The 26,879-nt window shown below is 47.9% G+C and overlaps 1 protein-coding gene across 8 annotated transcripts; it reads right to left on the bottom strand.

The window, feature by feature from the left end:
* Window positions 1–115: 115 nt before the first annotated feature.
* On the bottom strand, window positions 116–12,284 carry LOC137461666 (forkhead-associated domain-containing protein 1-like). Of its 8 annotated transcripts, none has more exons than XM_068171339.1 (18): window positions 11,832–12,283; window positions 11,425–11,631; window positions 8,561–8,831; window positions 7,401–7,492; window positions 6,922–7,149; window positions 6,729–6,764; window positions 6,484–6,607; window positions 5,996–6,126; window positions 5,195–5,260; window positions 4,695–4,787; window positions 4,189–4,296; window positions 3,706–3,789; window positions 2,817–2,969; window positions 2,287–2,482; window positions 1,896–1,966; window positions 1,451–1,588; window positions 528–635; window positions 116–334 (listed from the first exon to the last, which is right to left on the bottom strand). In XM_068171339.1, the coding sequence occupies exons 1-18, from the start codon at window positions 11,925–11,927 to the stop codon at window positions 131–133; spliced, it is 2,406 nt and encodes an 801-aa protein (XP_068027440.1). In that variant the 5' UTR covers window positions 11,928–12,283; the 3' UTR covers window positions 116–130. The 8 variants fall into 8 exon arrangements, with proteins under 8 accessions (XP_068027440.1, XP_068027441.1, XP_068027444.1 ...); XM_068171340.1 differs by having other exon boundaries at window positions 6,922–7,146; window positions 11,832–12,282; XM_068171343.1 differs by having other exon boundaries at window positions 6,922–7,092; window positions 11,832–12,282.
* Between the last annotated feature and the right edge of the window lie 14,595 nt (window positions 12,285–26,879).

Raw genomic sequence — 26,879 nt, 5'->3', positions numbered from 1 at the left:
GCCTCTGTAACTCATTTTCCTCCTGGACAGCCCTGAGCTGTTGGTTCTGCTGCTGTAACACCGCCTGGGAAACAAGACATGGGAGTACGGTTGGAAGCACTGGGGGTTTCTTTTGGGATCACCATCAGCATTATGTCTCCTGGATGGTGGTCACAAGAATGGAGGGAAGGGAAGGGTTGCAGGGATGGGGGAGGCCTTCTTCTCCAGCACTGCATCCTCCACCTGCACAGGTGAGTGTAAGTACCTCTTGTGCAGTGATTTCCTTCAGCTTGTGCAAAGCCTCTCTCAGTTTTCCCTCTGTCAGTTCCTGCTCCTCTGCCTTCTTTGCTGTTGCCTACCAGAGGAAATTAGCAGTAATTAGGTCAGCCAAGAATCCCCCTTTCTCTCTGCAGAGCTGCTCTCTGTGTATTTGGGGGGGGGGGGGGCAGGGAAATTCCTTCATCCACTGCTTTGAGCCCCTGCTCAACTACACTTTCCCTTTTCTTCATTCCAAGAGTGAGCTGTTCTGCTGCACCTCCCATGCTCACCTCAGCCATGCTTCTTACGTGGCTTTCCAACTCTTGGATCTTCTTCTGTTCTTCCTCCACACACTTCTTGCATTTGTCCTTCTCCTCAGTGACAGCGCTTTCCAGAATCTATGAATCAACAGACCAGATTCACTTCAGGAAAAAAAGACCTCAGCTCCAAGGAGGAAAGCAGCAGGGAGGGTCATTGCTCCAGAGCAGGGGCAGGTGATGGGAGAAAAGCTTGGCAGGACACGAGGTAACAGTGAAAGGGAGGATGGGAGCACCTGGGGAAAAGCACAGCTGAGAGACTGGGTAGGAGCTGCTTGGCTGCTCCTTGCCTGAATTCTTAGAAAACTGAGCACCAGGAAACCACCATTCCCAAGGTGCTAGACACAAAAGCAGACTGGAAACTGTCCTACAAGGCCACCACGATCACAGCACACACATGGCAAAACACCCACTCACACCCTGACTGACACTGCTTCCCACACCAGAGCCACTGGTGCGATGGCCTGGGCTTTCCTGGGTCTGAGGGGGGACTGCTGCCCCCCTGCTCCACAGGGATATCCTTCTCCAGCCTAAAAGGAGCCAACAGGACCCCAGCCTGGGGGGGGAGGGAGGGAGGGGGGGAGACAAGGCTTGAGAGGAAGCAATGCAATGTTTCCCTAAGCTCATGGATGATGATGCTCCTTGCTTTCCCCTTTCTTCCAGTGACTGACTGGCAGCTGTCCATCCTGATGTTACCTGCAGGTGCTTCCCAGTTCCACCATGGATTCTTTTGGGAGTTTACATCACCTGGATCCATATGGGAGGATATCCAGTCCCTTGGCACTGCATTCCGTTTGGAGCTAGAGGTTCCTCCTCTCATTATCCATCACTCTTATAGACATCCATTTTTCCTGCATAACATTCCTTTTCTGAAACACCAGCCATTGTCACTGTACCTGTTTGCTCTCCTTGTCCTTTTCCAGGATAATGTGCTGGATTTTTATCTGTAAGTCTTGCTCATGTTTTGCTTCCAGCTCCTTTGTGTGCTCCTGCAGCAGCTCTGCTTGCAGCTCCTGGAGCTTCTCTAATTGCTCCTACAGGGAGACATGGAGGTATTAAAGGAAGTGTGTCAGCAGCAGGGCAAGAAATAAACCTCCCGTATACATTCACTCACAAAAAATTCACAAAAGAGATCTCCTCTCCATGCTTGCTGCATTAGGGGTATGGACACACTGACAGTGGCTCTGTCTCCCTTATCTTACATTTCCTGTAGACTCAGGGATCTCAGCTACTGCACATCCCCAATCCAGGTGCCACACTGGCTTGCTTGGGACTGCCATCATATTTACCCATAGAAAGAGTCCAAGTCCACCTAGTTTATTAGCATAAATATTTCTGTACCTGCAACATCTGATTCCTCTGTGCCGTCTCCTGACTCTTTTCCAACAAGTTCCCGAGAGCAGCCAACAGCCCTGCAAAAGTCAACAGAGCCTCACTGTGTGGAGTGCTCACACACCATATTATGCATATCCAGGAAAATTTCTTAATGAAAAGGATGATCAGGCATTAGAATAGGCCACCATCCCTGGAAATGTTCAAAAAAAGTGTGAGGCTGTGGCACCTGGGAACAGTGCTGGCTTGACAGTTGTACTTGGTGACCTTGGAGGTATTTTCCAGCCTTAAAATTTCCACGATTCTGTGATTTTCACCCCAGGGAGTGCTGGACTTTCTCCTGTACATCTGGCTTGCCAGGACATCCCACATTTCCAGGGATGCCCAGCGGGACACAGACCTTTGCTAGAGTTGTGCAGGTCCATCCCCACGCTGTCCAGGAGCTGCTCTGCACCCTCCAGCCAGGACAGGGGACCACGTGCCATGTCCACCACTGCTGTCCTGATGGCTGACACAGAGGGGTCCAGGCACAACACCTCCAGCTGCCCCAGCTCCCCTCGCAGGCTGGCACTGCTGCAGGGCCTCCTCAGGCAAGCCTGGAACAAATGGAACCCGTGGGGAACGAGCCAGTCTCCACTGCCAGTGGCCTTCAAGGACTGGCAAATGACACAACATTTCTGAACGTCTCAGGCCAGGTTGGAAGGGGCTTGGAGCAACCTTGTCCAGTGGAAGGTGTCTCTGCCCATGGCAGGGGGTGGAACAGGATGGGCTTTATGGAGAACTGTGACAAACTCCTGGGAACATGATCACTTAGGGATGATGCTTTGTTTCAGGGTTGTACCTTTAGTCTGACCTTTCCTCAGGCCAACAAAACACCCTGTGCTGCTATCTCCCAGCTGCCATTTGGTCCTGAGTATTTAAAGGGCTGACCTGGAGCTTCTGCAGGGAGTCCTTGAACACCTCCATGTTTGCATACACCTCCCTCTCCTTTGCGAGCCTGGAGCTTAATTCCTTCTGCAGACTCTTCTCTCTTTCGTGGCTTTGTTGGTTCTCATCAGAGATCTGCCTGACCTTCTCTATCACCTGGCAAAAGTGGGTCAAGAAAGAGGAGGATAAGGCTCATACTGTTTTCCAGCTGAGGGGCCAGGGATCATCTCAGAGGGCAACAACTGAGACTTGCTGCAAACTGGCAGCCACGTCAGACTCCTGGGCTTGTCCCTGCTGCAGACCACAGACTCCCTCCAAGCTTTGGGAGACAAAAAGGACTGTGTCCCCTTCACGTCATGGAGTGTGGCAGCAGCTCTCTGGCCACAGAGAGAAACACAACTTTCCCAGGCATTGTTCTGGGAAAGGCTGTGAGAAGATCAGAGAAAAGAATGAGAAACAATTCTTATTTTCACTTGCTGCACCTGCTGTTGCGAACATGTGGAATGTGTTATGAAGATTTGTTTACCAAAGGGTGGTTTCTTAATTAGCCAATGGTGATGGTGTTTTAATTAAAAGACCATTCAATTCTACCTGTAGCAAGCTAGGGTATAAAAAGATCAGTGGGTTGCTTAATAAAGATTATTGATCAGCCTTCTCTGAATTCATGGAGTCTGTGCCAATTATTACCCAGCCAGGGGCTGGTTTGCTGTAACAATGGAGCAGTGCCATTCACCTGGGACAGCCACAGCACAAATCCTCCTCTGGAGAAGCCTGGGTGCTGCAGCCCTACTGCACATGGAGCAGGCACCACGGCCATTCTGCAGCAGCTGCTGTGAGCCACTTGGGACTTTGCAGGCTCTGAACACCTCTGTGAGCTGGTGTCTAAACTCACCTGCTGCTCTGTCACAGGTTTCCCTGTGCTGCCAGCTGCTGATGGAGAACAGACTTGCATCACTCGGGTCTTGAAGGACTCCAGCTGCAGCAGGGATCAACACATGGAAACAAACACCATCAATCATTGACAGCTGCTCTGCTGATCACTGATGGTCAATATCTAGCATGATGTTATCTGCAAAGGGCTGTCCCTGCCCAGAGCAACATTACCCAGGCACTGAGGAAGGTTGGTGTGGCTCTCAGACAGCATAACTAAGATTAGAGACTCCTTTTCTGTATGCTATTAAACTGCTGTGTTGTCCATGCTGCCCACACAAATTCTGTGGATAAGCCTTTTATACTTCACCCGATGACAAGGTAAGTCCTGTGCCAGGGTTTGGTGCTCAGGACTCTGGGTTTCTGTTTCCACAGTACATCTTCCCCACGGGAAGCTGCATCCCTATGCTGCCCACGGCCCCAGTGGTGATGTTCCCATTCCTACCTGCTCCCCAGCTCGCTGCACTTCAGATTGCAGCAGGCGCTCCCTGCGCCCCATCTCCTGCAGCTGCTCTGCCTGCTGGGACCACGCTGCCTTCAGCTCCTCCTCTGCCTGCAACGACAGCTTTGGCATCTCAGAGTGACATCCAAAACCATGCCATGGGCATTTCAACCACTGTTCCCATCAGACAAGTCCAAATGTGCCTTTGGAGTACCATGAGACAGACGGCAATCCCGTGGCAGGGGGTGGAGTGGCAGCATCGACCCTTCGTGGCACTTTTTGTCTGGGTTTTGTCCCTGGAATATTGTCCATCATTGACTTCCTCATCCAACACCCGCACAAGGCACTCTGCCATCTATTTTTCGTCCTCCATCAGGGTCCATGGCAGAGCTCAGGATGGTTGGATGCCCTGCCCACCCAGTCTGCGCTCCCAGGGATTGCTGGTCTCTGCCCCACCCCTCTGGGTTGATGGGACCTGCCCTCTGTGTGTCCCCTGCAGCCAACAGTACCTTGGCTTTCTCAGCCAGTTGCTTTTGGACACTGTCATGCTTCCGGATCTCACCCTGCAGCCCCTCCAGGTCCCGCTCCAGCTCCTCGATGCGCTGCAAGAGCCCGGGGAGGGTGGGGGTCTCACCAGGGCAGCTGGGCATTGCCCCTCTGGATGACCTCCACTGATCAGCAAGATTTTCTTCCCATCTAACTCACTTTGTTTACCCTGGAATTCTCTTCTAACCTGCATTTATTGTGGTTATATCAGATTACAAGTGGAATTCAATCTGATTTCTGATCACATCCCCCCCCCAGGACCCCTCTCCCCTGCCCTCCCCTTCACACTGTAAACCAGCATTGCAGATCCAACAGAGTTTACACTTCCCCAGGTCTTATGCCCATTATGTGCCTTTGAGGAGAGGAGCTGAGTTCCAAACCACTCTCTTAATTATCAAGTTAATTATTCCCTCTCTGATGCATTCCTGCAGCCACTGCTTACCCAAAATGCCTTTTGACTCACATTTCTGCAGGAGATGAGTTCTTGCTCTCCAAGTTCACGCTTTGTTTCTTCTTTAATTCTCGAGCACTAGAAGGAATGGCAACCAAGGAAAATACCCATCAGGGCAGTGATACCATCGCTCCTGCTGTGAAGGGACACTGGTACAGGTTGCTCAGGGCAGTGGTTGAGTTGCCATCCCTGTGAGGATTTAAAAGACACTTGGGGACATGGTTTAGAGGTGGCCTTGGTGGTGCGGTGGTAATGGCTGGACTCAGTGATCTTACAGGTCATTTCCAACCTCAGCAGTTCTAGGATTCCTGGTCAATCCTTGTGATCTCCTGGCACACTGCAGCCAACACAGTCTCTGCCCTTACCATGCTCCCAGTGCAGCTCTGCCAGTTGAGGAGGAGCTGCACATGCAGAGGAACAACCTGCTGCACAAGCCACTTTCTTTAAGGACAAATCCAGGTTGGGCCACGGGGAGTCCCACGGCACAGTGACAGGGTTTCCATGGCTCCTCGGGAGGACTTTGGCAGGAATATTTTGTGTGTACAAACAGCTACTGTGCTCACAGGAGTCCATAGCACACAGTACCTGATGCAGAGCAAGGAGGGAGATCCAGCTGGGGAAGGAGACACTGATCTGTGGGCATCATGGCACACCCTGACATGGTCATGGGACCATCACCACAATATCCCAGGGATACAACTGCTACCATCCTCACCAGAGAGAAGCATGACCCTTCTCACCTGCTTTCCCACCCTAATCCCCATGTCAAGCAGAGGGTCATAAATTACTGAGCCCCTAATTAGTGCTACCAACCTTGGCTGAAACCACAGCCAGCTGACTGCCCTTCTCTCGGTTTTCCTTATTCAGTTTTTCAGTCTCTTGCTGGAGCTGCTGGATTTTCTGCTCCTTTTGCAGGAGTTCTCTTTGCATGTTGCTCACCAGACCTGAGGAAAACAACTCTGGTCAGAGGTCACCCAGCTGTGACATTTAGATGGGATATTGGGAAGAAATTCTTCCCTGTGAGGGTGGGGAGGGTCTGGCACAGGGTGCCCACAGAAGCTGTGGCTGCCCCTTCTCTGGAAGTGTCCAAGACCAGTTTGGACATGGATTGGAGCAACCTGGGATAGTGGAAGGTGTCCCTGCCCATGGCAGGGGGTGGAATGAGGTGGTCTTTAGGGTCCCTTCCCACAAGGCACCAGGAATAATTTGTTGCCTGTACAGTTTGGCCAATGCTTGCTCCTTATCCAGAGCCAGTCCCAAACTGCTTCATGCCCTGACCCAAAGCTCCAGGGATACAATACCTGCAGTCAAAGCCTTGTCCCTCTTCAACTTCTCACTTTCTCTCCGCAGCCTCCCGATCTCCAGGTCTCTTTCATGGAGGGAATGGCTGAAAACTTGCTTTGAGCCTTTCTGCAGGTCATTGATCTGCAACACACAGATTTACCTTGCTCCTCACCAGAATGCTCACTGACTGCTACAGTCCCGTCAGAGAGGGTCATCTGGCACTTGTGGTTTGGTTGGACTGCTCTTTAGCATCTTCAAATACCATCCTGAATGTGCTCTGGCTGTTCCTGCTGAAATCCTAATGCTGGAGGGAGGGAGGGAGGAAGGAAGGAAACCTCCCTCCCTTGATTTCAGACACACAAACCACTCCTGCCCAAACCTGGGAGTTACCCCACAAACACACCCGTATCTGAGAGGTGTTTTCCCTGCTTGGTGCCTATGGAAGCCTCCAGTACCTGTTCCCTCAGGGCTTTGATCTCCTCTGTTTGGGCTCCCAGCTCTCGGTTGAAGGCGAGCAGCTTCTGGGTCAGCTCAGCCTCGTTCCTCACTGCTGCCTGGGCCAGTTTCTTGGCCATGGCTGCGATCTCCTCCTGTAGGTCTCTTATTAGCACATCCTTCCCCTTTGACTCTGTTTCCAAACCAAAAAGGTGACCCATTTCTTTCTCCAGGAGCTTCTCACCCTGCTGGCAGATTCAGGTTCCATTGGTCAGTCTGCAGCCACAGAAATTCCAGACCCCCTGCCCAGGGCTACCAACTCATGGCCATCAGCAAGAGACCATGGCTGTCCCTGGCTTCCCACATCCTCCATCCTCCACTGTCCCCATCCCCCACTTTGGTGGCAGCCCCCACACCCTGCTGGGACACAGACATTTGGCAGGATTCACCTGCTCTGCCAAGGACCAGGACAGGGTCCTCTCTCCCTCCTCAGCATTACCTTCTCCCGCAGGAGGAGATCCACCTTGTGAGGCCCCAGGGAAGGGGCTCTCCCCACACTGCTTGCACCATCACCTGAGAAGCTGGCTGAGACTGGAAGAAAGCAAATTATCAGCATGACAAGTGGCTGCAGGCAGCAGAAATGCTCCCTGCATCACCCTTTTCCCTTGTCCCAAAACCACTCCAAGGCAGTGGCCACTATTGAGGGCATGAGCTCACTTCACAACCAGCAGAGAAACCCAAAAAAAAGACACTTAGAGTGCAAACAGTCTGCACAGAAGAGAGAGTTAATTCACCTCTGGGAACCAAAACAGTACAGAAGAGAGAGTTAATTCACCTCTAGGAACCAAAACAGCCTAAAAAGAGCAGAGACACAGCAGAGAGGCTGCCCTTATTTTCCAGCACTGGCCAGCCCCTCAGAAAGCTGTGCTTTTTGTCTTCTCACATGGGAATAGCTCTGCTTGCTGCCATTAGGGCATGGGGATCCTTTGGGCAGTTCCCAAAAAGAGGAGTTTGTGCTACCCTGGCGGTGTGTGTCCCTCCCTTCAGCCTCGTTGCAGTTTTCCAGTTCAGCACTGGGACTGCACGGTGCTGCCTCCACTCTGCACTTTGGCACCTCACTGCTGACTTTGTGTTGCTCATGACAGCTTAAAAATCCCAAGCCCACAGCAGGAAAAGCACAGCTCTGTGCACCAGGCCACAGCATCCATGGCAGATGTCTCATTCTCCAGCCCAAACCCTCACCTCTGCCCGGCTCTATCACATACTTTATTTCCAGAGGTGCATTGGATACAGATCTATTTTAAAGTGCCTTAACTCAAGGCAGCCACCTCAAAGGAGGAAAAAACACCACTTCAAACAGAAGTCAGGAACAGGCACAGGAGTCAGTGGTGCAGATAAAGTCATGGCCCTTCTGGGTCCCACACCAGGAAAAACAGGAGGAAATGTCCCTCTGCAAGGGCAACAGCATTCCCCTTGGGATGTCACAGCTCATTTCTTCCCTGACCCAAATGCCACCCAGGAGCACACGTGGATTTTGATCAGCTCCAGGGGACAAAGACTCACACCCAGTTGCTAAACGCTTGTCACTTTTCTGCTCCAATCAAGTGGCTCTGTGAGGACACCAGGACACAAATGGCTGGTTTTGGCATCATGGAATACCTGGCCTCACCACAGGGGTCCTGCTGGAGGTGTCCAGAGAGGTGGCACTGGCTGTGCTTCTGTCCCAGGCACTCGCAGGTCGCCTTGGCAGCACCAGATGGGGCACGTGGCCGGGGGCTCTGGGGGGCCCACTGCCCAGGGAGCCAGGAGGAAGCTGTCCCTGCAGCGAGGGCAGGCACAGAGGAGATGCAGGAGTCCAGGGTTTGGGTTCTGCAACCACCTGGAGCTGCCCACTCCAACCCACACGACGCTTCAAGGGGGGACAGGACATCTACAGTGGGAAAACACCAAGTTACCTGCAAGATTTTAGGAAATATTTTATCCCTGGATTCATGTGCCCCGTGCTGTGGAAAACCCAGGCACAGATGTCAGCAGAAGTATAATTTTAGTTTTTTCCCATTTCCATTATGCAAGGATCAGATTTTAATCAGGGCATCCAGACCTTTGCTGAAACAGAAGGAAATTATTGAGGTTTTCTGCTTTTTGAGCTTTTCCTTCTCTATCTGACTGCCCTAATTCTGCACATCATTTGCACAATCCAGCAGCACTCCTTTCACAGCTCTCCTGGCTCACACATGATCCTATCCCATTTGTTTCTCCCAGACAAACCAAAGCCTCTCATTGTGTTCCCATCAGCTGGGCCTGTCAGACTGGGAATTAGGACATGGTGTGCTGCTCTCCTGATGAGCAGAGCTTTCCAGGCCAGTGGGGACCAGCCGCCACTGAGGTCTCAGTGACAAGGGCTGCACGAAACATCTGCCAGCAGGGTCGGACCTGGGTGTGGGTCCTTCAACCCCCGGCTGTTAACGGAGCCCCAGACCCCAGTGCAGGCTCCCTGCACCTCCAGCACCTTCCCTTCTCCCAGGGCATGCCAGCCCTGCTGCTTTTGCTCACGCTGCTGCCCACTGGCACAACAACCTGGCAGAGGCCCTGTCTGGGCACGGCAGGGTGCGAATCCCAGCCGGGTGTGCTGCTCTGCACAGCACCTTCCTCTCAGACTCAGAGGAGCGATCCCTCCCCGTTCAGACACTTCAGAGCCGAGGTGGGTCCCTCCCTGCAGGCAGCAGGGTCAGGCTTCAAAGCTGCCCCTCCACAGGAAGATCCCAGAGCGAGCAAAAGGCACCCCATGGACAGGCTCTGCATCGCTGTGCAGAGCCGATCCTGTGCTCACCTGCCCTTGGGAATCCAACTGCTCACTGCTCCAGCACCATCTAGCTTTACCTAGGCAGCATCTTGGATTCTTCAAGAGCCAAAATGATAAAAATATTACTGGGGATTATCAGTTCCTCTATGTTTTATTCGAAACCCAGCTTCTCTCTTGTTAAGTGTCTTGGGAGGAAACATAAAATGCAAATAGAGGGAAAGAACATTTCCCAGGTCTCCCTTTGCTAATGCATCTCTGTCCCATGCTTTTCCATTTTCCTACCGAACTGCCTGAGTTTCTTCAGCAGAGGGAGCTCCAGCTTTTCATTTCTTCTTCCCCCGTGACAGGAACGATGTGTGCTAATGTCTTTACAAATAATTTGATGGGTGCAGGTATGGGTGTTAAAGTCTTTGAAATGGGTCTTAATGTCTCTACTGACTTTGGGCAGCGGATTTGTTGCAGAGACCAGACAGCTCGGCTCCTGAGATAGGCAAGGGTCTGCACAAGCTGAACTTCTGAACTTTGGGGTAAAACTGTAAGTTCAAGCGGGGATATGTGGTAGGTGGATCGGTAAGGCTGTACCTTCCCAGTAGCTCAGCCAACGGGGAAAGAAGGAGGGCAACATGCGGCTGGGAGTTTAGGATAGAAGGAGGCTGTGCCCTCCGAAACCCTGAGAGAGAGAAAACCCCAGGGGCATGTGCCCCAGTGGACTGTCTCCCTTTATTGGGAGAATAATTCATCTGGGAGATAAATTGGGAATATTATTTATCTGAATGAAGATGAAGGACTCATCTGTCTCCTTTTTGGACATAAACCTCTGTCGTTTGTGGATTTTCCTGACACCTGCCTTAGGCACCTTTCCTCAGGATCTCCCAGACGAGCTGGGAGCGAGTTTCTGCTTCTGGAACCTTCCCTGGGCAGCAGGACCCACCCACCCACCTTCCCCGGGCACCTTTCCCTGGACATCCCCACCCACCCTTGCCCGGGCATCCTTCCATGGGCCATAGCATCCACCCTTCCTTGGGCACCTGTCCTAAGGTGACATTATGGTGCTTGTATCCCCAGTTGTGTGTTCTGCTTATGCTTGATGTTATGTTCTGTGCCTTCGGGACTGGCTCCAAAAAGTGAAGGTTTGTTTTGTCTTGTTATCAGCTGGCTCATCTCCCCCCACCATGGTCTGTGTCTAGGAGAGGCTTGGCTTGCTGGCTGGCTTGCTTGCACTTTGCTCTCACTCCTGCTTTTTGCTTTTGCCCTTGCTTTTGCTTATTAGTTAGTTTAGCTAGGCAGTCCAATTTTTCCTTGGACTGTTTTCTTTCCCTTTCCTGAATACCATTCGAACCTGCTCTGGACTGGGACCTAGGAAACACCAAGAGACACCGAGAGCCTGCATTTTGTGACCTGCAGCAGCCATCCCCAGCGCCGGAGACCGAGAACAGGGCGACCACTCCCAGGAGAGACTTCCTGAATTTGTCATCTCTTCAGAGCAGTGAAAGTTTTTGTCATCTGGTCGTGTTCATTTTTTGTGCTGGGGAGTGCTTTGTCTGTTAAAGAAACAGGTTTTTTTTCCACTTCTCTTCGAGGAAATTCTTCCCGAACCAGGTGGGGGAGGGGCCGTGGGGGTTTGCTTTCTGGGGGCTCCTTCCGGAGGTTTTCTCCCAAATTTGCCCAAAACCAGGACAGCACCTCTCCCGGGGCACCTTTCCCCGGGCATCCCCCCTACCTGGGCAGCCCCATCCACCAGCAGCTCAAAGGATGCTCCCGCGGTGCCGAAGCTCAGGATGTCCCCCGGCCTCACCCTGACGGCCGCGTTTTGGACCTGGCAGCTGTTGACAAAGGTGCCGTGGGGGGAGTTGAAGTCCTGAAGGATGAAGCTGTTGTCTGAGGCGGAGAATTCCAGGGCCGCATGACGCTCTGCAACCCCTGCAGCCTGGGAGCAGGCAAGGGACAGGCAGGGAACGCTGCTGGAGGTGGCTCCAGGTTCGTCCCTGCGTTGCCAAGCCCCTTTCCTGGCCGTCAATCCCGGCATAAACTGGTACCTCCACACTCTGCACGGAGGACTCCAGCACATCCCCTTCCCTTCCCTCCATCCTCCACCCCTTTTAGGATGCTCGGCAGCCTCGGCCTCACCTGCAGGACGATGTCAGCCCCTCTGTGGCTCCCGATGGTCGTGGTGTCGGATTTCAGCTGGAAACAGCCCTCCGGGCTCTTTAGGAAAGCTGGCATTGTTGGCAAGGCTTGCACCAAACAAGTAAGTCCTCAGTCAGCAATTTCCCCCCAACATAAACCTGAGCCACGAGTGGCTCTACCAGCTCAAACACGAACAACTGTACAAAATGACCCCAAAGCGGCCGTGTCCCAGCTGGCAGTGTGGCTGCAGTAGCCTTGGAAACCTCGGCCACGCCGGAGCCTGCTGCTGCCTGCCTGGTGAGTTTTTCCTCTTCGATTTGTTTAGTTTTTTTTTTTTTTTTTTTTTTTTTTTCCTTCTTTTTCCAAGCAACTGTCCCGGCAGCACAAACACAGCTCTGCGCCGGCGTGGCCACAGCGCTCCCATCAGCTGGGGACACACGTGGGAATGTGTATCCCAAACCCCACAGGGGCCCTGCCACCTGCTAGGACTTTTTGCCCTCATTTTGACACGCGGAGCCAGACTCTAAAACTCAGAGACAGAGTGAGTTTTAAAGTAGGTATGTTTATTCTGCCGGACGCATGTGGGACATTTCCCCAAATACATGCGTGCCCCTTGCTTACACACGTGTTCTTTTATCCCCTGGAGTGTTACATATGCATTAAGTTTCCCCATGGGTCATTTCCTGGCTCCCCTCCCTCTCCGCTCTGTATGCTAATCAGCTTGTCGGTCCTCTGTGCCTGCGCAGCTGTCTCTGGTGGTCATCCCAGGCTTTGGGGGTCGTAAAAGGGATGAAGTAAGAATGGTCTTCTTCAGGCTGACTTTCCGACCCCACTGCTTTGCACATGCCCATTGATTCCTTGGCCACGGTCCAAGCCAGGGGCCAGGATCCATCTGTTTCCAGAACATAAGGGGCCCCATTTTTCAGTTGTCTTTACACCCTGTATCCTCTTTTCCATATACATTCCTTCTCCTTATCAGGTCTCTCCTTGTTGCTCTGCACGTAGTCTCTTCCTTTCCCATAGGCCAGGATACGGTATATTCTCACGTAACATAAGGATGTGGCCCTAAGCAATATCCATTATTTTATATGCCTATTACTATTCAATACCTTCTAATTTCTATGATTAATATCTTCTAGTTCTAACCCCATGTTTCAATTTTACTTATTTTTTAATATCATGTCACGCACGCACACACACACACACACAAAGAGGGAACCTCTGGGAAGGGGGGAATGAACATTGCTCTCAGGTGAATGCTGTCACCCATCAGCACTTTGCCATCAATATTCCTTGGTCCTAGGCTGCCCTACCCCCTTTTTCAACAGAATAGAAAGGAAAAAAACCCACTTGCCACCAACACCCCACAATTTGCCCTCACCAGTCCTGTAAGATTTCATCATGCTCCTTTTTGAGGCAGAAGTAGCACATTTGGCTAATTAGAGCTTCTCAGAAAACTTCTACCAGTTTGAAGCCATTCTTTTGTCCTGTCACTCTGTGCTCTTGTATTAATCTGTATTGAAACTGATATCAAATTTTACTCTCAAATGACTGATATAAATAACAAATATAGTTATTGGCTTTTGCATTTATGCATTACCATTTGTTTTGCAAGGTATTATTGACCACAAAAATCCTGATATAGTACAACTTGTAATTACTGCATTTGACATAGTATAATCTGTCAGTTTATGTATACACCACATAGCTTTTATAAATAGTAGTGTAATATATCCTATCGTAGACCATAGTAAAATAGAAACTGAAATGTTAAAATGCTTTTTCATGTAACTAACTCAGAAAATGGTGTGAAATAATTAGGTGATTTCCCACATTCGGGGACTATCTTATCTGAAAAACAAAATAACAGAAACAGAAACCAGAGCACTGAAAAAAACAAGAATTTATTGACCCTTGTTATCAGGGTGTGAAAATACAACAGGATGGAACCACAAGAAGAAATACAATATGTTGTTTTAGTCTACAAGATGGCATGAAGACAAGTCAAAGATTAAAATCAAGCAAAAGAACATCAAAACTCAAAGGAATGTTTGAATATGTATGAACTCTTATGAATGTGCATGTACCCCCTGTAATGCAACAGTATTTACAGAACATGGTTTGTTAACCCTGTGCTCTTGGCAAATAGCCAAGCACCCCAGCACTGGGTTTTATCCCTTTTATCCCTTAATAAGCTTTTATAAAAATTTAAAATAGTGAGCCGTGTTTCTCGCATGACTAAGCTGCACAGAAGTGTATCTGAGGAAGGGTAACTGAAAATAAGTAATGCTATGAAGTTGTAATAAAGATTTTTCTTTTTGTTCCCTCTTACTTTGCTGTGATTTACTCTTTTTTGTTTGTGTTTTGTGTTGACTTTGTCTGGGTCTCTCCCTGTCTCTCTTTTGTTCACTCCCCTGCTTCTCAGTTCTCTCTCCCTCTCTCTTGGCCATCTTTGACCTGCTCTCTCTCCACCTCTCTCCCTCTTTTCATCTCTTTCCTCTTTGCTTTGCCCCTTTTACTCTCTCTTTTGTCTCCTCTTACTTTCTTGTCTCTCTGCTCGTTTTCTCTCTTCCCTCCATCTCGGATATTCTGTCCTGTACCTTTTCCAAGTGATAAACCCACCCACACAGAAGTACAGGCTCGCCGCCAGCTGCAGTTGTGTAGTGCATCTGAGCAGCACCAGCATCTGAGCATCTCAGCAGTCAGAGGTTCAGCAAATCCTAGTGCCATAGGTACATATTATAATATTGGCTTTTTGCAAATATTAAAATGGATTTATATGTGTAGTGTTAAAATAACTTTGTTATAAAGATATAGATTTTATTTCTGTTGTTAATCAAGCTTAGTGAAATAGCTGATATAAGTATGCTTGTGTTAAAATGCCTGCTGGGATGGGATAACACCCAATGGACATATGAAGAAGGCACCTGCTACAGATCTGCCAACTATCAGCACTCACCACCTAAAAACAGTGTGGACCAAGGCCCAAAAACTGGAGGTAATAAGAATGGACTAAAAACACAACCGAGGAATCTGCATGCTCTAAAAAAGGTGGATCCAAGGAGGAGCCATGCTAAACAGTTCTTGGAACATGTAAACTAGTTTGGGGAGAAGTTTACTATGCATAAGGGTCTATGAATGTGCACCAGGCTGATGCAAGGGAAAAGATATTTAAGTGATATCCCCAAAGAGAACAGTGTGCTCTTGGACCATAATCTTTGCTTTACTATCTTTGTCTCCTATTGTCCTTTATTAAACTTTTTCAATTTTCACAGCAGAGTGAACGTGTTTTTCACACTAGAATCCCTGAACCCCTGGGTTGGAAAGGACCTGAAGTATAACCTATTTACAGCTCCTCCCTCCCTGCCATGGGCAAGGACAGCTTCCACTAGACCAGGTTGCTCAAAGCCCCATCTAACCTTGCCTTGAACACTTCCAGGGTTTCTCCTGTCACACTTCCCTGGGCAGCCTGTGCCAGTGCCTCACCACTATCACAGTAAAGGATTTCTTCCCAATATCTAATGGAAACCAATCCTCTTCTATCCTAAAGCCATTTCCCTTGTTTTATCACTACCTGCCCTTGTAAGAAGCCCTTCTCCAACTCTCTCACAGCCCCATGAGGCACTGGAAAGCCACAATAAGGAGTCCTGGATCCTTCCCTTCTCCAGGCTAAACAACTCCAAATCTCTGGTCCTGCTTCTATAGCAGAGGTGTTCCCTCCCTCGAATCATTTGTTGTCCTTTCCTTCCCTTCACACTCTCTGTGACAAGAGCAACCAAGTAGCTGTACTAAGTTTTGACAGTTTTTGATGTCTCTTGACATTAAGTTATGAATTTAAGATTTAAAATGTGTTCCATTTATAGAACTCCAAAAAGGCTTATGACTTCAGACGAGCAACAGTAACAGTCTGAAAAAACTACATTAAGACAAACAAAAATAATTGTTAGTTAGAAGGTAGGATAACTAGGGAGAAGATTTAAATTGACAGTAAATGCATAGTTATGTCTAAAATTAGAGATTATGTGCATCTTTAAAGCCTTTGAATTTGCTTTTCTGTTGTTATTTAAAAAAGTAATTATTACTTGTATTCTGGAAATCTTTCTCCCAGGCATGTGATGCATAGGAAAAAGAGGCAAAGAAGCAAAAGAATGTGCTAACATTGTAGATGTGGACAAACAACTTGCTCTTCAGAAGGAGAAGTGGAAAATAAATTTAAAAAGCTGAAGGTGCAATTAGCTGTTCGACTATTTACTACCTTATGTGAAAAACTACAGAGAAATGGAAAATATATCCTTGTCAAAGCTCTGTTCCTTACAAAATTGGCTGCAATTAGAAATGAGGTGAATTTCTTCTGCATAACAGTGTTTGGCCAATTGAAACTGGCAGTTCAGTTGACTGAACTGAAGAGGAACAAGTCTTAATTTTCTGAAATAGGGGATTCCATCAGAACAAATTACAGGTGCTTCACAAGACTTCTTGGGGCGATTAAAAAAATAAAAGATTTAAAACCAGCTTCTCCCTCCAACATTGTGGGCAGTTCCTAAATAAATACAAATAGTTGTCCTAAATAAATGAGAACAGTTCCATGCTTTTCACTTGTTTAGAAGGTGGGTGGTGCAGTTACCTGCCAGGATTTGATGTCAGAGAGGCCAATACAGACTCGGAACATGGACTCATTGACATTGAAGGGACTTCTGGAGATCCTCCAGTCCAAGCCCTTGCTCAAACCTGAGCAGATTGGTCAAGGCTCTGCCCAGCAATCTTTTTAGTCTCTCCAAGGATCAACAGTCCACCATCACTACGAGCAATCTTTTCCAGTGTTTGACCATCCTCATGGTAGGAAAAGCTTTTTCTTGTGTCTTTAAGCTTTTTTTTTTGTATTTTAATTTGTGCCTGTTGCCTCTTCTTTCACTGGATACCACCCAGAACAGTCTGACCCTGTAATGTTTTCCTCCCTCCCACCAGGTATTTATGCACACTGGCTAATTAAGATGCCACCTCTCAGCTCTTCAGCCTCTTGCATGTCAGATACTCCAGTTCCTTTATCACCCCGGTGGCATTTTTCTGTATTTCCCCTTCTCTCAATTCCTGGCTCAGTTTATCCAAAATTCAGAATGTTCTTTCACTGCAGGATTGAGGTAATTTCTCAGGATTCTCAAGGTTGGTAATATCAGGTGCCTCTGGGAACATCAAGGAAGGTGAAAATATCCACCCACTGCTCCAAACTTCAGACTCTGATGGGCTCAGCTTGGTTTCACATTGGTGTCCTCTGTGTCATCTCAAAGAGCAGTGATGCCACATATATGACATCACTTCTTGTTGGTGTATTTTGATGCTTTTTTCCAGACAAAAAACCCAAACCAACCAACCAACCAACCAAACAAACCCAAAATCAACCAACCAACCAAACAACACAACCCCCACAAAAAACAAACAAACAAACAAACAAACAAAAACCCAAAACAAACCAACAAACCAAAAAACTCAAAAAAAACCCGAACAAAATGAAACCAAACCAAACCAAAAACACCAAAAAAAACCACCTCAAATCCACAAACACACACACAGAAAACTCCTTTCACTCCTGGGGCAGTCTGCCATTCCCCAGTACCCACCTGAGTTCAGCAGTGGTGATTCTGTCTCAGTGCCCCTCCTGCCCAATGCCATCTGTGCCAGTATGAACTGCAGCCTTGGAAGAAAAAGCCAAGCTCTCTTTAGATGAATTTAAAACATGATTTAGATCTTTCTAGGTCCCCATATAGAAAGTGGATGTGTTAAATAAAACACAATTATATTTGCATTTTCAAACACACTTTTCTGTCCTAAAATGAGACATCTTTTAGATATCAATGTATTTTTTTGCATCTGTGTTGTCTACAATAAAGCCTGATGTTTGAAACTTGACAGCATTTTGGCCTAAAGCAAACTTTTTTATATACAGGTTGGTTTTTTTTGCTTTGTTTTGGTTTGGGTTTTTTTGTTTGTTTCATTTGGTTGCTTTTTTCTTTTTAACAGTGACTATATAAAGAATAATGTGCAAATACAGTTTGAAATGGTTGCCTTTTTAAAAACAAACAGTTATTCTGAACACTGGTTTACTGTATTCCTCTGGTGTGGTTGTACTCTGCAACCATTGTGCTCACAAAAACATTTAGAAATATCGCAGTGAAAATTTTTGCTTTGGTATTTTAAAAGAAACCAGCTTAGGCCCCATTGTGCTGCCCACATGCAGCTATGTGACATTTTCTACCCTGAAATGGAAGCTTGGTTTGTGTTGCCTTGTCACAGTACAGCTCTTTGTGTGCATTGTGGTGCATTTGCCTATGGCCTATGGCTGGTTTTGGTCCTTATCATTATTTTTTTTTTCTCTGTAAGAAAGACATTTTCCTAATCTCTCAACACCAAAAAAAAAAAAGGTTAACAGCACTTACAGTGCAAATCATGGCAATGACTTTCAGAGTTTTTATGTGCTGCATTTTTAGAGACAATGAATTAATATGTGTTATCTATTGCTTTTTGAAATTGTAGGATGTTTTGTGTTGTTTTATAACGAGACCTGAAAATAGTGATGTGTGTGCTGAAAACTTTGCAGGAGTTCCCTCTACGTTTCTTTGGTGCTGAATTACAGACACATTTCAAAACTATCAAAAAACCATTCTGTGGAAAAGCACACACCAAAGATATGTAAGACACGTGTGAAACTCTCAGCCTTGCAATAAATACAGACAAATTCTTCTGTAATCACTTGAGCCACACAATATCATACAGAGCAGTTGATTAAAGAATATTTCATCTAAATATCTATTTCTAATCAATACCCCTCTAATTCCTAACCCCATGGCTCAGAGTCATATGAAAGTAATACAGCTGTTCTTCACAAAATCCTTTTTCTGAGGAATTATAAGCAAAGTTTTTTTTATATTTTATTGAAGCAAGTCAAGTGCAGGTACAAATAAAAATGTACTTTTACACGAGTACTTCAAAATAATGAAATACAGGCAGTTGAGCAGAGACAACTGTTTGGAAGAGGTCCGAAGTGAAACCAGACCTTTGCAAGTATTTGTTCTTATCCCATAAATATTCTCTAGAAACTGGACACATTAAAATTATATTTTAGCACCAGTACCCTATGGTAATTTGCTGTATTCACAGAATACCCAAAAGCAAACGAAACAGTTTTTCAATCCATTTTGGTATTTGAAAATGTTCCATGTTATCTATATGCAAGGATATAATTTTTAGTGAGAATGCTATTATGTTGTCACAATTATTTCAGCCTGAGGAATAATTTATTTAAGGTTGTGATTTATCAAGGGTTTTAGAGTCAGGAGCTGCAATTTAACCAGGAGTATGTTAATCACAGATAGATCCCAAGCTGCATGTTATAGGTTTCTTATTGGTCTTCTTTGAATAGCAGATGATGAGACACTTGGTTTGCTGTATGTTGCCATTTAGAGAATCCTAGTATTAAATATATTATTCAATACTAGCGTTAATACCTAGTATTAAATACTAGGTATTCAATACAAATACTAAGTATAATTAATTAAAAATTGATATGAATTAATTAAATATTTAATTTTTATTTTAATATTAATACGAAGTTATCTAATATTTAATTACATATTTATATAATATATTAAAGGTTTAATATTAATTAAATATTTAATACTAATTAAATAAATAATAGTACTGATTAAATAATTAATACTAATTAATACTAATTACGAATACTAGTTTAACACTAATACCACTAAATACCTGGTATTAAATACTAGTATAAAAAACCTAGCATTAAATACTACTGTCACATTATGCTCATGTAGCTCTAGACATCATCAGGCCCTAAATAAATACGGAATTTCTGCTCATATTAATTTATGCATTAAAAATGGTTAAGTCTCTCATTTTTGTATATAGAGAAAAGTACTATTAATTTATATACTAATTGACTTCAAAAGAAGAATGTATCTATTATATAGAAGATTTTAGAATATAAGAAATTATCAATATAATTAGATAGGGATTGAAAATAGAAATATAACTTTTCCATATATAAATTAAATAATAAAAGGCTTGAAAATGTAAGAGATAATATATATGAAAGAAATAAAAATAGTGTATGTTTACCACTCTGTCCTGCTCACTGCCCCTCACATTCTCATTCTCGCTCAGGGTCCTTCTCCCTGACAATCTTTCCCTGTTGTTCTGTCCTTTTATCTGTCTGTCCTTCTTTTCTGCTCTGTCCTCCCTGCCTCTTTCATGATCCCTCTTTTTTATTCTCTGTTGCTCTGTCCTACTCTCTGTACCATTTTATCTTGCTGTATCTTTCTGTGCTGTTCCCTGCCCTTATTATTTTTTAATCCCTCTGTGTTGTGCTGCCCATTAATTTTATTTTCTTCATCTCCATCCTGGCACCCTGTCCTCATTTTCCTTTCTCTGGCCTGCTCCCACTGCCTCTTTCTGCCTGTCCTGCTCTCTCTCCTGTGCTTCCAGGCACAATTCCCCAGGTGGGGCAGATGGTGCTGCCTTCATTTGAGGTGGCTTGGTGGTGGACTTGGCAGTGCTGGGTTAATGCTTGGACTTGGATCATCTCAGAGCTCTTGCCCAACCTAAATGGTTCTGCGGTTCTTGATGTCTCTCCTACTCCCTTCCCTTCACCTCCACTGCTGTTCCTCTCTTATTTATTTTTCTTGTTCCTGTCTTTTCTGAGTTTCTCTGTCCCATTCCAAGACTTGTGCTTTCTTGCTGCAGCCTCTCACCAAGCTGGCATCTCCCCCTTTCTCCTTGTTCTCCCTTTCCTTTTCCTCCTCTCCTCTCCTCTCCTCTCCTCTCCTCTCCTCTCCTCTCCTCTCCTCTCCTCTCCTCTCCTCTCCTCTCCTCTCCTCTCCTCTCCTCTCCTCTCCTCTCCTCTCCTCTCCTCTCCTCTCCTCTCCTCTCCTCTCCTCTCCTCTCTCCTCTCCTCTCCTCTCCTCTCCTCTCCTCTCCTCTCCTCTCCTCTCCTCTCCTCTCCTCTCCTCTCCTCCTTTTCCCTTGCCTTCCCTTCCCCTTCCCCTTCCCTCTCTCTTCCTCCTCCTCCTCCTCCTCCTGCTGAGGTGTGGCAGTGTCTCCAGGTGACAGAGCAGCCCTGCTGCAGGAATTTCTCCCGTGTGACACAATTAATCCTTCCTGGCCGCCTCTGCTCTCCCTTGGCACGGGGCAGGGCGATGTCCAGCAGGGTGAGAGATCCGCTGCTCCTGCTGGGCCCTGGTGCCAGCTCTGGCGCTGTCCTCACGGTCCACACAGGTTTTTGATGTCTCTGGCTCACACGGTTGTTTTGTCTCGGTGCAGGGTTGTTCTCTGGCTCACACGGTTGGTTTTGTCTCAGTGCAGGGTTGTTCTCTGGCTCACACGGTTGGTTTTGTCTTGGTGCAGGGTTGTTCTCTGGCTCACACGGTTGGTTTTGTCTCGGTGCAGGGTTGTTCTCTGGCTCACACACTTGGTTTTGTCTCGGTGCAGGGTTGTTCTCTGGCTCACACGGTTGGTTTTGTCTCAGTGCAGGGTTGTTCTCTGGCTCACACGGTTGGTTTTGTCTTGGTGCAGGGTTGTTCTCTGGCTCACACGGTTGGTTTTGTCTCGGTGCAGGGTTGTTCTCTGGCTCACACGGTTGGTTTTGTCTCGGTGCAGGGTTGTTCTCTGGCTCACACACTTGGTTTTGTCTCGGTGCAGGGTTGTTCTCTGGCTCACACGGTTGGTTTTGTCTTGGTGCAGGGTTGTTCTCTGGCTCACACGGTTGGTTTTGTCTTGGTGCAGGGTTGTTTGCTGGCTCACACGGTTGGTTTTGTCTTGGTGCAGGGTTGTTTGCTGGCTCACACGGTTGGTTTTGTCTTGGTGCAGGGTTGTTCTCTGGCTCACACGGTTGGTGTTGTCTTGGTGCAGGGTTGTTCTCTGGCTCACACGGTTGGTTTTGTCTTGGTGCAGGGTTGTTCTCTGGCTCACACGGTTGGTTTTGTCTTGGTGCAGGGTTGTTCTGTGGCTCACACGGTTGGTTTTGTCTCAGTGCAGGGTTGTTCTCTGGCTCACACGGTTGGTGTTGTCTTGGTGCAGGGTTGTTCTCTGGCTCACACACGGTTGGTTTTGTCTTGGTGCAGGGTTGTTTGCTGGCTCACACGGTTGGTTTTGTCTTGGTGCAGGGTTGTTCTCTGGCTCACACGGTTGGTTTTGTCTCAGTGCAGGGTTGTTCTCTGGCTCACACGGTTGGTTTTGTCTCGGTGCAGGGTTGTTCTCTGGCTCACACGGTTGGTTTTGTCTTGGTGCAGGGTTGTTTGCTGGCTCACACGGTTGGTGTTGTTTTGGTGCAGGGTTGTTTGCTGGTCTGTGGGTGTTTGTCTCAAATCACGTGCAAAAAATACTAAAAGTGGTAACTTTTCTTATCTCTTTATATATATGCAGAAAAAAAAGATATAAAAATGTATTTCCAAGTACAACCCCGTATCTAATATTTAATATGAAGGATCTTGGAGAATAAGGAATTCTAAATACAGATATACATAAGAACTGAAAATACAAATATAACCTTTGTATATATAAATTAAACAGTAAAGAGCTTGAAAAGGGGAGAACAGATGAGTCAACGAAGGGAACAGGAGCAGCTCTGTGCGATCAGAAGTTTTTTGTGCATCACTGGACACCAAGTCCGGAACCTCGCCTGCGCCGGCCGCGGGGCACTGCGCATGCGCGGCGTGTTTGACGGCTCGGGCCGCCACCCTCGGGCCAACGGCGGTACTGCAGCCGCGGCAGAGCGCATGCGCACTGCCGCAGACGGCTCCTGGCCCCACCTGCAGATCAAAAGCGGTACTGCAGCCGAAACGCGCGCACGCGCAGTGCCCCGCCGGGCCCCCGCCGCGGCGCTTTCCGTGCCCGGGAACAGCGTGGGAGCACCAGGCGCGGGTCCCGGCTGTGCTGGCAGAGTCGGGCGAGGACTGCAGGGAGCCCACGGAGCAGCGGCGCTGCTGCCAGGTGGCATTGGGCTGCGGCTGCAAGAAGTCACGTGACAGGTCACGCAGGATGATGACGTTGCAGGAACTGGCGCCAATCCACTCGCAAGATGGCGACCGCGCTAGAAAGCACGTGTCACAACACTCAAGATGGCGGACCAGGAAAAAACCCCACAAACCTCGCGGCGCCGCACTCAAGATGGTGACAGTGTGCAGGAAATGACGCCACACCACTGTCAGGATGGCGGCCCGGGCGGGCAAACCAGGCCATCCTTCCCAAGATGGCGGCACTCTAGGCTAGCTCTTGGGGAAGGACAAAGAACCGCGGTAGTTCTCTCTCCTCAGAAAGGAGCCTCTCTCCTCAAGATGGAGTCTCTCTCCTCAGAAAGGAGCCTCTTTTCTCACAAAGACGTCTTCCCCCCCAAAGCCAGCCCTGACCCCAGCTTGGAGCATGATCTTGCCGCCATACTTCTCAGCCTAGGGACGAGGGTGGTGGCAGAGCTGGACCGGGTGGGTGGAGGCGGGCAGTGACAGGCGGTCACAGGTGGTCACAGGCAGTGACAGGCGGTCACAGGCGGTCACAGGCGGTCACAGGCGGTCACAGGCAGTGACAGGCGGTCACAAGGTGGTCACAGGTGGTCACAGGCGGTCACAGGCGGTGACAGGCGGTGACAGGCGGTGACAGGCAGTGACAGGCAGTGACAGGCGTTGACAAGCGGTGACAGGCGGTCACAGGTAGTGACAGGCGGTGACAGGCGGTGACAGGCGGTCACAGGCGGTGACAGGCAGTGACAGGCAGTCACAGGCAGTGACAGGCAGTGACAGGCAGTCACAGGCGGTCACAGGCAGTGACAGGCAGTGACAGGCAGTCACAGGCGGTGACAGGCAGTGACAGGCAGTCACAGACAGTGACAGGCAGTGACAGGCAGTGACAGGCAGTCACAGACAGTGACAGGCGGTCACAGGCGGTCACAGGCAGTGACAGGCAGTGACAGGCAGTGACAGGCAGTCACAGACAGTGACAGGCAGTCACAGGCGGTCACAGACAGTGACAGGCAGTGACAGGCAGTGACAGGCAGTCACAGACAGTGACAGGCGGTCACAGGCGGTCACAGGCAGTGACAGGCAGTCACAGGCGGTCACAGGCGGTCACAGGCGGTGACAGGCAGTCACAGACAGTGACAGGCAGTGACAGGCAGTCACAGGAGGTCACAGGCAGTCACAGGCGGTGACAGGCGGTCACAGGCAGTCACAGGCAGTGACAGGTGGTGACTGTTTTATCCTGGGTACAGCGATCCATTTCTAATGGGAGCCCTTGGAACTGAACGAGGTGTGCAAGGAATTTATGCATCATGTATGAGATGTATGAATATGCAACAGGCTATTGCTTTTAAAGATTATTCCTTTGTTCACAAGGCATGCTTATCGGGCTTAAGTGCCCGAGAGCATCCGGACATCCGTAATTCTTTGCTTTTTATTGTCTTGTAATTGTCCTAACTCTAAATTTTTATTACTCTAATTGTATTACTATTTTTATAACAATTTTATTATTTTTTAAACTTTTAAAATTAAAAGTTTAAAATTATTTTTATAAAAAAATTTTAATTTTTAATTTTTAATTTTTTTATAAAAATTAAAATTATTTTTAAAATTTTAAAACCGAAGTGATTGGCGTTTTTTCACATGAACGACATAAATAGTTCGGGTTGCAACAGAGACCTGCTGGGCTGTGTCTCTGGGGCAGGAGTGTCAGACCTATGGCATCTTCAGTGCCACCTTCATAGCTGCTTTCCTTGGGGCTGCCAAGATCAGGATGAAATGGTGTTCATGCCCCACTTGCAAGCCACAGAGTGGTGTAACTGGCTGTGTTTCTCCTGCTTTATCTGCTCTCTTAATGATGCCCTGAGGTGCTCTAGCTCATGGCAGTCTAATCTCTTTGTAAGGGCTTCTCCTGCCTGTCTGTGCAGCTGAGTCAGTCCCTGAATGCCCCATGGAGTCCCTGGGGTTGGAAAAGCCCTTTGAGACCACTGGGTCCAGGTGCTGCCCCAGCATGGGCGAGGCCACCCCTGACCCATGTCCCCAGATGCCACATCAGGAACCACCTGCTGAGCGACACAAATTGGGGTGGGGGCTGCGGGCACTGGCAGTGACATTGCTGGCTGGCACTGGGGTAGGGGGTCCCAGAGTGGCTCCCAAATCCCTCCCACAGAGTGGCTGGTGTGCAGGAGACAGTGTGCAGGGGGAGCAGCCCAAAGCCAGGCTTGGGACAGCTACCCTGCAGTTCAGGGAAACCTGTGCCTGAAGCACCTATAACTCCAGTGTGTTTGGCACCTTTTTTAGATGCAGATTTTTATGCACTTGGAAGCAGATTTTGGGATCTGCTCTGGGCCTCACTACCCTTACAGAGAGGAATTTCCTCCCAATATCCCATCTAAATCTACGTTCCTTCAGCTTAAGACATTCCCCCTTGTCCAAAGTCCCTTTGCCATGGCCTGCTGCTGCAGTATTTGCTTTTTATGTTATTATATTGCATTTATCTATTGTCCATTATAAGGGACACTTTAGGAAGAAATGCTCCCTGTCCTCTTGTCCTCTTGCCTCCAGATGTGCCCATCCCAATGAATTCAGGTTTGATTTCATACCTTAATCCAGTTTTAGCATGTGTTAATTTTACTTAGAGCAGAGGTACTTTCAAGTAACTTCAAAATAATAGGAGTAGAAAGGAGTGTCCAATTACTTTGGCAGGTGGCTGTGCTCTCCTGGCATCAGACTGAATCCCTCCTTCCTCAGGACAGGCCTGGCTGCTGAGGACAACCTGTGTGAGATCTGTGCCAGTGCTGCCTACACCATCTGCTTCTGCGAAGGTGGGAGAACCCACGGAAGACATGTCCAGCTGGGAAGTTTGTGAATTTCTATAGCAGGATCATGTATTTTCACCCATCAATTTTTCTGGGCTCCATCTCTCACTGCAGTCAAACTGCAGCTGCCAGCTCATGGGGACATCCCTGCAGTCCTGCTGTATGTGGATCTGCTGCCACCAGCAGAGCAGATCTGCCAGCACGGAGGCTGTGACTCCTCTGAGAAGTTCCAGTGCTGCAGGAGTTGGGTGGCACTGGAATGGAAACGCCCTGGGTTTCATTTCCTGCAATTTTGCCGGGGTCTGAACATGCTGGGTGAAACTCAGTACCTGCTGCAGCCTTTTAGTAGGTAGTATTAATATCTAATATTTAATATCTAATACTTAATAGCTAATATTTAGTGTCTGATAATTAAGATTTAATACTTAATATCTGTCTGTGATTTGGCCTCCTGTATACACAACAGCAGCATTGGGTTATCCCCTTTCTCCGCCCTCATTCCCAGTGTGTTGGATCCCTTTCCCTTCCACTTATCTGCAGGTGACACCTCTGAGTTTGTAGCAGAACTGAAACATTAACTCAAGATGAATTTCTGGTGTTTAGGAACACTTTGACAGCCAGAAATCAGCCTGTTCCTTGTACTGATTGGTGTTGATTTAGGGAATGGGTGTAGAGGAGCAAAGGAAATCTTCCCTTTAAACGTCCTTTAGGAGGAAGGAATTCCAAACTGCACGGCAGGAATTGTGTTGAAATGAAAGCATTGCCTGTTGTTTTATTTATTGATGGCAAGATTGTGAAGAAAGGATCTGCGCATGTTTATATGCTGTATAGGAGATAAAAGCTAGGAATGATTTGGATCTTTAAAAAAAATTATTGCTGGATTTTGTGGTAGATTTGGTTTAGGATATTCTTCTTGCTTACTTGCTTTTTCCTCATATAAGGTGCTTCATGTCTGGGGCTTCCCTGATTAAAAGATATCATTTAATAGTGTCCTGAACTTAAACCAGTTTGTGGTCACAGAATGTCAGAATCACTGAGGCTGGAAAAGCCCCCCAGGAACATCGAGTCCACTCGGTGTCTGATTCCCACCTTGTCCCCAGCCCAGAGCACTGAGTGCCATGTCCGGGTGTTCCTTGGACACCTCCAGGGATGGGCACTCCAAACCTCCCTGGGCAGCCCCTGCCAAGGCCTGAGCACCCTTTCCATGAGGAAAT

The sequence above is a fragment of the Anomalospiza imberbis genome, chromosome 23 (assembly GCF_031753505.1).
Source record: "Anomalospiza imberbis isolate Cuckoo-Finch-1a 21T00152 chromosome 23, ASM3175350v1, whole genome shotgun sequence".
NCBI lineage: Eukaryota > Metazoa > Chordata > Aves > Passeriformes > Viduidae > Anomalospiza > Anomalospiza imberbis.
This window is presented reverse-complemented; position numbering and strand designations above follow the sequence as displayed.

Coding starts and splice junctions, on each gene's coding strand:
- LOC137461666 (XM_068171339.1), bottom strand. CDS start 11,927: ATGCCAGCTTTCCTAAAGAGCCCGGAGGGCTGTTTCCAGCTGAAATCC. Junction 6,127..6,483: donor GGACAAGGCTTTGACTGCAG/GTATTGTATCCC, acceptor TGTTTTCCTCAG/GTCTGGTGAGCAACATGCAA. Junction 335..527: donor ACGTAAGAAGCATGGCTGAG/GTGAGCATGGGA, acceptor TTCCTCTGGTAG/GCAACAGCAAAGAAGGCAGA.